At 40.0% G+C, this 12,120-nt stretch overlaps 1 protein-coding gene across 1 annotated transcript in view; it reads left to right on the forward strand.

The window, feature by feature from the left end:
* The first annotated feature begins 3,169 nt into the window (after nt 1-3,169).
* Nucleotides 3,170-12,120, forward strand: part of dachd (dachshund d) — a 91,947-nt gene continuing 82,996 nt past the window's right edge. The window contains exon 1 of the mRNA XM_035677121.1: nt 3,170-4,095. Within this exon, the coding sequence (XP_035533014.1) occupies nt 3,545-4,095 (551 nt within the window). The 5' untranslated portion in view covers nt 3,170-3,544. The remainder of the gene's footprint in view (nt 4,096-12,120) is intronic.

Here is a 12,120-nt window from a genome sequence, read left to right on the forward strand (position 1 = left end):
CGTGAGTATGATTCTTTGTTCTAAGCTCTGTACACCAACTCTGTTCAATTAAAGTTATTTATCTCTCTTGTTTTTTAAGTTCATCAATTATATTGTGATACACTTAATGTCCATAAGAGGATGATGTATGATTGGTCTAATTATTTCTTATTCACCATGCTTTCTAAAGCATATCAATTTTGTTAATACCATGTAATTAAAACACGTCAGTGCGCTACAAGTTGCTGGCTGTATTAATGACTATGAAAATTATTTTAATTAAATAGCCAATTATAGAAAAATCCTAACCATGAGAATTGACATTTAAATGAATTCAATTTAAATTGCTTTTCAACATTGTTTTATCAAAGCTTTATGGGGTGAATAAATTATCACATCAAACAATATACTGTGTCATTGATCATACACAAGTCTTGTCCCATATCCATACATTTTGAAACACTTTCCTGATGCCATACATCATACTTGGTCATTACATTTTGACGTAGTCATTTGTTTACCGCAATCTCATCCGCATGTACTGTACTTCTGTGTACTTTTAGGAAAACTCTGTTAACTGTTTATGTTACTTAGATGACCAAATATTCAGTTGCCCTGGAAACTTCATTCATGGTACACATTTTCCAACTATGTTTGCAAGGACAATCTGAAACTACCACTACTTAGTTCTGTATGAAATAAATAACATAGAACGTTTTTGTAAGTAAAGTAAGTAAACAGTTTTCACAGTAAGCTGTTTCCTTTCAAGAAAGGTTCCCATACGAGATTTTTACATGCAGTAATGATGTAGCATTTTTGCTGAATTACATCAACAAAGTTTTGTGGTGTAGCGTACAGCACCAGTATACAGACTTTATTTTTGTGTTGTGCTGTGTTTTCATAACTGGGGTCAGACACATGCAGCCCACCCAGTCTGTTGAAAGGCCTTTGTATCTCAAACATCATACATATCCTGTGGTGCCTCTTAATACCTATTAGGCTACTCAAGCTCATATATTTTCCTTTTTGTCCTGCATAATGTTAATGAAAGTCATTTTTCAGACATTACAAGCACAATGATTTGCAGTTAACCCATGCAAACAAGAGAAATAGTGGGCAAACTGTTGTGACATTCATTGTATATAATGAAATCTTAATATGGTGCATATTTAAGTGAAAGGTTAGCAACATAAAGGGCAAATGGATTGCCTTGCAATGAATTTTAAGCAGCTATTGATTTTACACTACAAGCTACCTCTTTCCCTGAATGATAATTTTGAAATGGCATACTGCTTATCTTAAAGCTGATCTGACACAACAGGACAACAGGAATACACAGAATATTAAGGCAAATGCAGACTGTGATAAGCAATACTCTTCTTGATGTGCACTACACTCATTCCACCTAATGGAAAGACATGGTAAGTTCTGATGCACTCTCCAAAATACAGCTAATACAAATACATCTAACAGCCAGTCTTGATAAAACTGTGCAAAACTGTCAAACTAAGAAAACCGAGACTTTCACTTTCATTTATGTGTCTCAAGACAGACTTGTTATTTGGAAATCAAATACAATCTAATGAGCGGCACCAAATTGGAGAAAGGATTCTGTTACAGTTGTACTGAGTAAAAACAATTTTTAAACATCACTTCAATTTCTGCAAAACTACAAACAACGTTCCCGCAAATCGATAAGTCCACTTACAGTTTCCTGCCGTACCTTTAAAAAAACACATGAAAGCTAAGTGTTCTGTTACTGCTCCTAGTTAAGATATCGGAGTCCTAATTTTAATAGGGTGCAATCTGTTAACGAGTTGTCTAAATTAGCGTAATCCAGCTGCATGTTTCACTCTTACAAAAACTGATTTGGTAAGAAAGTCAGGAAGAAAGGTGCAATGGGCCACAGTGGTTGAATACATGTGTAAACTCTTTATGAGTGCTTACTGTACATGGATGACCTTGACCTTACACCCTGATACAGTTCTGCATCCCCCCCCCTCTGTGCTTTTAGCCTTCTTTCCTGTACTGTCTGAGACTGAGAGAAAGTTTGAGAGCTCATGTCGTAGCGGGGTAAACCTTGCTCCAGTGAAAAGTTCAACCCTTGAACAAACTGGTGTTCTGCCTGGAGCTTTGCCAGAATGTGTGCGGTGGCTTGAGTTGACACTGCAACACCGTGCAAGACACCCGAAAAATAAACAGTTACCAATTTTCATGGTCGGTGTTTAAATGTTTTTTTTAAGGGTTTAATTTAGTATTTGCAAGTGCTCTCCCACCACCTCACATTCTTAAATGTATCTGGCTCTGGCAAAAGAAGGTTTTGGTTGGTTTCTCTCTTCACCTATAGCAAATTGGAGTTAATTAAAAACTTTTAACACTGTTGCCATAGGACACAGTTTGACATGTTCACTGGTTCGCCTGTAATTCTTACATAATAAAGTAATACTTATCATGGGTATTGAACTTAAAATGGACAGTAAGTTGAAAACAACTACAAACATGAAGCACTTGCATATGTAGGGTGACATAACTGCTACAGATTAGTGACTTCTGTCAAACTTTAATTAGTAACTGCAACTTTTATATGCGTGCACCACACTGTAATCTAAATTGTGTTTTAGTTTGCATACAAAAACACCCCTCATATTGTGCCAGACTGTCTCTTCATAAAAAAAGCTATAGCCACTTTGGCTGTGTAAATACAATAATCAGGGAGGACCAATTAAATGAGACACATTTTCCTTTCTCACAGATAGGTTGTACCTTGGACAGTGACTCATACTGGCATGCCCAGTCAGAAAATATGACAAATAGGCTATGGCAACAGAATCAAAGTTTATTAACACAGTATAAACGACAGTAAAAAAAAAAAAAAAAAAATATGTTTGCAACATGCTTTTAAACAGTTGCAGGATGGAAGGAAAAACAAAGTGCAGGTTCTCTTAAACATTTTAGCACTTAAACTGAGCAGCTCTCACTCAGACCCCTGTGATGCCGTGGGCTTGCACACTGTTGGATAGCAGGTGTAACGCGTTTGGCTGTTGGAACCAGAAATAACTGTTAACTGATATTTCAGATACACCTTGAGAGTGACTTTTTAGACCACAGGAAGAAAAAAAAAAAGAAGCAACCCTCGTGTAGATTCGTCCAAGATTATCCGATATAACCGGATCTCTCTCGTGTGGAATAAACAATGCAACGTTTGAACAGACCTGCAACATTTCAGTGGTAGCTCAAGACCAGTTATCTGTTCTTCAAAGGCTTCCACTGTCCCCTAGCTCCTCCCTCTCTGTACCGTGTGACAACAACAACTCATCCACAGAGCGGAGCTGCACTTTTCAGCTCATTTTCCTCCTGTCATTCCTCCTCCTATCTTTGATCATTGTCCCGCCGCTCAGCCCCCCCAAAAACCCTCACTCAGCACGCCTTTTTTCGGCAGCTCTTTTTACTTCCCAACTTATCTGAGGAGCTAAACTCTCGTGGATTCTTTCATTTAGGGGTGTCTCGGCAGGCTGGGTTTTATACTTTGAACTTCGGCTACTCTCTTCCCCTCCTGTAGGTGACCATGGCCGTACCGGCTGCTCTGATCCCACCAACTCCTCTGGTCCCGCCGCCTCCGATCTCGACTCCCTCCGCGACGACGTCTCCGCCGTCGACAACTTCATCACCGTCTCCATCCCTGGCCCCCCCATCCGGACCCGGACAGAACCTGTTCAGATCAGAGCTCCTCGCCACCAGCAGCCCGGGCATCCCGACCGCGGGTCTCCCCCCCAGCAAACCCGTGTACTCGACCCCGTCGCCTGTTGAAAACATACCGCAAAACAATGAGTGCAAGATGGTCGAGCTGCGCGGTGCCAAAGTGGCTTCTTTCACCGTGGACGGCTGCGAGCTCATCTGCCTTCCTCAGGCTTTCGACCTGTTCCTGAAGCACCTGGTCGGTGGACTGCACACGGTCTACACCAAGCTGAAGCGGCTGGAGATCACGCCGGTGGTGTGCAATGTGGAGCAGGTCCGCATCCTCCGAGGGCTCGGCGCCATCCAACCCGGGGTGAACCGCTGTAAACTCATCTCCAGAAAGGACTTCGAGACTCTGTACAACGACTGCACCAATGCGAGGTTAGTGGAGAGCTCTGTGCGGCATTTTGGTTTGAAATGTCTTCACGGACAGCCGTGCGTAAAGGCGCGGGAGCAAGGAAGGGGGAGACATTTTTCCTTTTTATAAAACAAGTGGTTCGAGCGATGCGATGAACCTGTCAGCCGTTAATAATCGCTCCGTGTAGATTGTGTAACGTGGGAGAACATGCGTGAGCGTACATGCAGGCAGTGTGCTCGCAGTCGTCCGTTGGACGGGAAGAGGCCGGCGCGCAACATCAGTGAAAAAGTTCAGTGAAAGTTTTTTTAACACGTGCAGGGCAAAGCTGTGCCATGATGGATAGCCTGTCTGCTTCAGAACAAATGAATCGATAATGTAGGCTACAGCTCACCTGAGTTTCACAGTGCTGTTGAATAAACTTCAGGTGTAGAGCTGCCACTGCAAACACTATTTTAGAAACGAGAGGCCAGTCATCTTTTATGAGCCGTGCTTTACTGTAATCCCTCTTAATTTAAGGAAACTTTGAGCTCAACTCTATTTCTAAATGACTGGAGTAAAAGTAGGTTATGCCTTGTTATATGCCCTTGCTACAGGGGGAATACAATTTCAATTATGATAACTTTGATTTTTTAGAAAGTAAACAAGACAAACCCAGTTTATTATAATTAGATGACATGGAATATTTTTTGTATTAATTGTTTTCTCAGTATTGACAGCCAGTACATTTCCTAAGGAGGTTACAGTACACTCACGGCTCCTGTTGAAAAAGAGTGTTTGAAGAAATAGAATTGTCACACACACATATGAGAATGTGTGTTAATCAACCTTGATTTCTATTAAACAAGGAAATTAATATATAGAGTGAGTGAGGTGAACAGCAGCACGTGGAAATTAATGCAATAACCTATATATACAAATCAAATATTTTGAACTTTATATGTTTTAATATGGAGTGATTTAAGTGGGGATCAATATTTGATTAAAAGCCATTTTTGCTGTCCTGTTGCTCCTAGCTTTGATGTATCGCTCAGTCACACAGGATGGTTCAGCCTGGTCAAATTTACCATCTTACCTGTCACAATGATTGATTCCATATTGATCTCCCACCCAGAAATGAGCTGGAAATGCAAATATGATGGAAAGGCTCACATCAGTGGGGGATAGCAATAAACACTTTGAGTCACTTGGTTATCTCAAGTTTAAAAGCACACAGCCTTTTGGAAAAAAATTATAGTTTGAGGAAATGATAGTGTGAGATTAAACTAACTTTTAAATGCATGCTTAATATCAAAAACCTGCGTGAAAATAAACAACACTCAAACAAACCTGCACACAAACAGACATATTATATATGTATATTATTCACGTTTAAGATCTATATTTAAGGAGATGCTGACTACATTGTGACACTCAAAGCATTGCTTCATCTGCAAATTGCATTAGGCAAGGTCAGAAAATGCCAAATCAAATTACATTTTGAGGAAGGATATTACAATGAAACATTTCTTCTGAAGCTTTTTTTCTTGTGTAGTTCATTTATTTCAATTTTTAGTAGCATACAGTTTTTCATATCAGTAAACACAATTCCTCTTCTCTTTATGCTTGCTTCAAAACAGTCAGCCCATACAATATTTGCAGCTAATAAATATGCTTCAGCTCCATATTTCCATTGCAGTAGCAATCGTCTCAACAACTCACCTGTGCACTTTGGTGCTTAAGCATCATTTACATAAAGCATCAAGGGAGCAGAACACCCTCCCTCCCTCCCTCTCTCTATAGAGAAAGACATATCGTGCGGTGATCCTCCTCTCAAGCCTGGCGTGGGGCTTCAGGTGACAAAGTATGTGGTTGAACTCTCCGGGTTGTCAATGGGGGGATGGCCAGCGATGGGGTTAAAGGATAATGCAGTGCCTCGCGTCGCTTTAATGACGCTAAAGTGCTGGGCTATTACGAGCACATGGACAGGACTGTAATTGTCTCTGAAAGCAGCCAGGTACTCCCGGTGCTGGGTTGAAATCAATCACTCAGACCCGGCCTGCCCGCCTGCCTGCCCCATTTGGAGAATTACATCATGGAACACTGAGGCATCCGTTGGATAAAAGGCTTCTGTTACTTAGAAAGAGTTGATTTTATTTGCAGGGATGTGTGCTTTACACCGTCTGTCATTGAATTGCTGCTGGCAAAATGATCAGTCTGAGTAAACAGGACACAGGTTGCCCTGTAGGTGAAAAAGAGTTCCCTCTCCAAAGTCGATGTTCCGTTTTGCACAGACTTACTGTCACTGTGAAAAAGTATCTGAGTTCACCGGTTAACCCGCTCAGGTTACACAACAACAGCCTGCTGCCTGAGATAGTTTAGCTTTTCATCTCGCCCTATTACCACAATGTCACTACTCTTTTTATACAGGGGCAGAGTGGTAACAATGAAGTGAATAATACTCCTGTACAATGGGTCTTACTATTTCACATGCTGTTTTTTTCCCTCCCACGGCCTATTGTGTTAAAACAACACTACTCTCATTTTGCACACAGTGTGAATGTGAATAGCATCACAGAGCACCGCTGCATCCCGCTGTTTTAGTTTTGATGTGGACACAAACAAGCTCCAACCAAATTGTTCCCTACTATGCTTACTTTTGCATAACACTTTTTGCACACATTAAATGCTGTTCAGATAGCTAGTGTAGGTTTTCTTTGGCATTGTGGTGAGGAATTTAAAAAAATCAGTATAATGAAAAATTCCTTTTTACATACTTTTTGAGTGTTTGAACTATGTGTACTTCGCCTAATAAGTAACACAGTATTTTAGTAATTATTGTTCATCTTTAAAGATACTTAGGAATATAGTCATTCTTGACCCCTTCATTTTCTTAAGGACTCTCGTGCCAGATTAGCAGTGTTCACTCTCGCTCCCAGTCTGATCCAGGTTCAGTAATCTCCCCTACATTATGACTCTAGCCCTCCAGGAGCCCTCCAGGAACCCCCTGCTCCAGCTACTTGTTTTCCTTTTCATTTTCCCTGTGGTGGGATGGAAAAGGTTCTTATTGCTTTGTGACACTTGAACTCTCTGAAAGGTTATTATAACACAGGGGGCGGTGCAGAGATATCGCATATCTCTCATTGGTCTGCTTTGTGGAGGGAGGCTATCCGATGCTGGGGCGCAGAAATGCAGCAGTTAATTGACAATCATTGTCTACCCTTGAAGGTTAACCACATGCCCCAGACAATGTCCCACCACTGGGAATGGGACGGCTTTTCACTTACATGCCCTTCTTAAATAGATTTTCCCCGGCTCGCTTCAGTCAAACAGATCTTACTCTGAAATGTTACGAGTGACAGGTCGCAGTGAAACAACTTCTTCCCTAACAGATATATTTAATTGATACTGATATGACAGAGAGCTTTATGAGAGCTATCACCTCTTTTGTTCCTATTTCAAGAGTGTTTATGCCTAAACACACATATTTGCAAATGACGGTAATTGTTTTGTTTAGCGCTCAGTGTGAGCTGCCACCGAGGGTGCCAGCTTGTCTCTCTCCCTCCTCTCCTCTGCTGAGCTCTCTTATAATATATTTGTTTTCTACAAGGCACGGATGTGTTTACAGGTACTCAGGGGAGATTTCTGGATTCCATTCAAATTATTCCCAGTCAGAGTGGGTGCTAAGATACCCGTCACCCAGCAACCACATCCAAGAGGGAGCTTGGGCGATAATAACTTCAAAAACAGAGTGACAGATGCTTGATTAGAGAGAGGAAAAGAGAGAGCGAGAGAGAGAGAGAGAGAGAATGGTATACAAAGCTGTTTAAAATCCAAATCTATTCAAGTACTTTCTTGAAAGTCAAATTGGCCCTCATATTGTGTGTTGTTTCTTTATTGAAGGGAAAAAAAGCATTTTAAGGTCTCTCTTTTTTTTTTTTACATTTTTAATCCTTCAGTGGGGCTCTGCTAAATTTGATTAGGTACAGTACATGTGCTCAAGTCAACTGTGCAGTTGGCAGATGGCGGCAAGGTGTTTTTTTTTTGCAAACAAATAGTCTCCTTGAAAATCAGAATTGCTTTATTGACTTGACATTCATTCAGCTGGAACAAGTGCAAATTAAAACATTTTTTAGAAAAATCCACAGACTAGCTCAGTTGACAAAAGTAACATACATTTTTCTTAATTTCTTTTAAGATCCATTTTTTTTGTAGCTAACAATGAAGCTGAGCCAAGACTGTGGAAACCACAGATTTCTCTTGTTAAAGAGGCTTTGTTTGACACTGTCTAATGTCATTTGTGGATTTAGAGGCTATTTGCATGGCAAAGAGGCCTGTATTGTTAATTTGCCTGTTGGATGCATTAGTTGTCCAAGCTCCTATCTTATTTGCATGCCTTTACTGGATCCGCAACAGCAATTGAATTACCAATTAATTCTTCTACCAAATGAAATGGTTTTGAATCACACATCGACATCAAGTCTTTCCATGCTGATCAGTGTATTAAAATTACCCATTTTTACTATGTTCAACAAGCATAAAGGGGTTTTAGCTCTGATTTTTATAGACAACAGACCTAAGCGGTTTAAAATCTATCTGTCAATATGACTTATCTAGCATATTAAACTAGATTTGTTAACAGTGATTTTACCTGATGATTTTACACTTGAGACTGATTGCCTGACAGGCCAGCAATAGATTTTGGGTCACTCTGATTTCCATTCTCCTCTTTCCCCAGCCAGAGCTCCCTTGCTTGTCTTTACTCACGGGCTCCTTCACATTACAGCACATTTAGGGAGCATGGCGGAAGTCACTGACGCTCGTACCAGGATGTTAAATGCTACTGACAGAAGTTAGAGGGAGCAGATGAGATTTCCTGATTGGAGAAGGAATGCAGGCCCTTGCCTGGCTCTGTCTAATATGGTCACATAGAGAAATTGATTTTCCTCAGAAATTAATTAATTTTTCATATAGCCCAAAGCTGGAGTTTAAAAAAGAGTGCACACTTGCTGGTTTCCTATTTTCCCTCTTTTTAAAGAATTATTGCCTAATCATATTAATACTTTTGCCCCAAGGATGAAAAGATAATTGTACAAATGCATTTGGAAATATGTATCACTGAGTATTTATGATTAAATTATGCAAATAACTCCGCTCCCATCCTTCGTGGGCCCAGATTGTCTAATTAGGATTGATATGGCGAATAGATGTTGGGGAATCTGAATACAAGCATGTCCAAAGAGCAGAAAATTGAAAATGACAAGGCTGGAATCCTTAAAAAGTGTGTAGGTTTTTTTCCCCCCTCTCTGTCTAATTCAGCGTAACTGTATCAGGAGTTAATTTTCCCCAGCTTCATTTCTCGTCTGAGCTGACAGGAAAAGGAATCCATCAGGGAAGCAATCTCAGATGGGATTCCACAAATTTCCTCCACTTGTTTTTTCTCCCCCTCTTCATTTTCGTGGAGGCTATCAGGGATGAATCTTCTCCTGAGTAAACATGCAGATGTTATTCCTCCAGTGTCAATGTTTTTGGAGCTCTCTACTCAATACAAAGTACTCCTCCTAATAATTGAAGTATATTAAGAAAGGAATGTCATCCAACAAAAAGCCCTTTGTACTTTTGGAATTTCGGTGAAGTAATGCACATCATATTATGATAGCACAGCTTTTTTCTTCTTATTTTACTGAAAGTTAGGAAACACTAGGAAGATGCACCTTTCTTTTTATAAGGAGAATATTTGTCCAGCATCATGCTATTGATATGACATCTTGTCTAAAGTTTAACAAGACAGCGTTATGAGTTAGCTATTATGTGTTTATAGCAAGTGGTTGCAGAGTTGATGCATGCAAAGACTCAACACCAAAATAATCAAATATATCAAATTGTATTTCAAAATGTCTTCAGTATATTGCAGCATATTCCTATTTAATATATCCCACACTAGAATTGTGTCATTTCAAATTCTAGTTCAGTGTGCCCAAACACGGACAGACAGACAGACACTGTACATTGACACTAGTTTGAGCCACCAACAGTTACATGTAATTTGACAACAGCCGTGTTCCTCGCCGGGCTCAGCGGTACATCACAGAGAAGAAATCAGGGAGGAAATGACATCGGTTTCCACTCTTTCTTCTTCTGTTGTTAGCTTCAGATGAACGGCACAGCACAGGAACGGCTCCAGTGCCTCCAACAGTATCTATTAAAGGGCTGATTGTTATCTAATCTTTACCTGGCGCTAGCTGGAAAAGCCCTGAAGCTAATGACACTTGAGACTAGCAGCACATTCTATGGTGGTTCAAAGCATCTGCTCAGTCAATACCTTCTGATGAAAAACTAAGAAAACGGCCCCACAGCTATTTATGTGAAGTCTGAATTCACTTAAACACCAGAAACACTTTATGCAGTCAATTTGTTGCATTGAATTATAACTAACAATGTGCATAAAATGAGTTACTGTTGAGCCAGCAGGCTAGACACTAAACTGCTCTCTTGTGTCTGGGTTTGGAGCTTCAGAGACTCTGGTGTTCAATTCAGGTTTGAGAGTGTGTCTGTAAAAGAATTTTAAAAGTAAATAAATGATTTAAATTAAAGATAAACTGAACCAGCATGAGTAAACAATTATGATGACAATAATGCCGATGTCAAAGTAAGTGATTCATATTTAATTTACTCTTAGCAACATGCCTCTTTCCACTTTTACACATATTTTGTACATTCAGGGCACTGTAATGTCATAAATGCCAAATTACCAATTTAGATTGTTCTGTTAATACATTTATAGGTCATATCTAGACGATAGGTTAGCAACAGCCTTGGACACTGATCAGCAGATTGTTCCAGATCTGTCTTTCAAGTGATGAAAAAGATCACTATAACCTTGCTAAATCTGCTCAATCAAAATTCAGTCATTAATCTTAAGGTCATCGTCAGCTGAATATTTCTTAAATTAGAAATGTCCCCACTGTCAAATACAAAAAAAAGAAATATTTTTTTATTAAATGATATATTAGCTGTTTTACAACCTGATCCAGTACTTATCTTCTTAAAAAAAATCAAGTTTAAAATAAAAAAAGAATACAAACGTTAAAGACCAAAGGTTGTGTCTGTGCTGTGTTTGAATGTATTATTTGTACAGTAGTGCTATTTTCAATACAGAATCATTTCAGCTGTCAGCAGTTCAAAGTGAACGAGGCAGCTCGCTCAGTGTACTGTAAAACAATAAGGTCTGTAATTTTGGCCGTTATCCATAGAGATAGCCCCACCCAGAGCTGCTTCCTGACGGTACTGCACACCTGTAGAGGTTATGAGCGGGGTATCAATATCACCAGGTCAACACATTTTCATCTAACACTGACATCTCTCTTTGCCTTTCACCCTCTCTCTCTCTCTCTATCTGCTTCTGTCTCCCTCCCTCTAAGCCTAGTGAGAATATTGGTGGGAGTCTTTATTGGTTGCAGCGCTTGGGTTTCTCTCCTCGTAGACTCAAATGTCAACGTCTCCCTGATGTTTCTTTAAAATCGCCTGTGCCACCACTTGCTGTGGCGCCCGGCTATTATTACCCTCCTCTTAAAGAGTGACAGTCGGGTCCTCTGAGATGTGACACAAACCTCCGTGGATGGAGCTGTAGTGCTGTGTCAAGCCAATGCTCCCAGCCAATCAGATAGCACGGAACAGACCACTGTACACCTGGTATGCTATGAGGTTAGCAGAAAAGTCAGGAGCTGCTTCACTGCAGTTCAGTTTCACACATTAAAACAAGACTTCTGCTTGCATCTAAGATAAAAAAAAAAATCTGAATCATAGATTAAAGTTTGTTTTAAATGTGATCTTGAGGCATCAAACTCAGCCTATGCTAATGCCTTGAAAGCAATGTGTTGTAACAGTTACTTGTGCATGTTTCTATTTAATCCATAGTAGTGTAGAAAATACAGTGAGACATGTTCTCTATGGAAATAAACATGGTTATGATAATAAAGCAGCCCTTGGCTGAAATGTCCACATACATTAACCCTCTGTAACTTTCACATGAGGAGCGTCTGAGTGTGTTTGCTTGTGTGCAAGTGTGTGTG

The sequence above is a fragment of the Morone saxatilis genome, unplaced genomic scaffold (genome assembly GCF_004916995.1).
Source record: "Morone saxatilis isolate NCDOM2014 unplaced genomic scaffold, NCSU_SB_2.0 Contig5, whole genome shotgun sequence".
Taxonomy (NCBI): Eukaryota; Metazoa; Chordata; class Actinopteri; family Moronidae; genus Morone; species Morone saxatilis.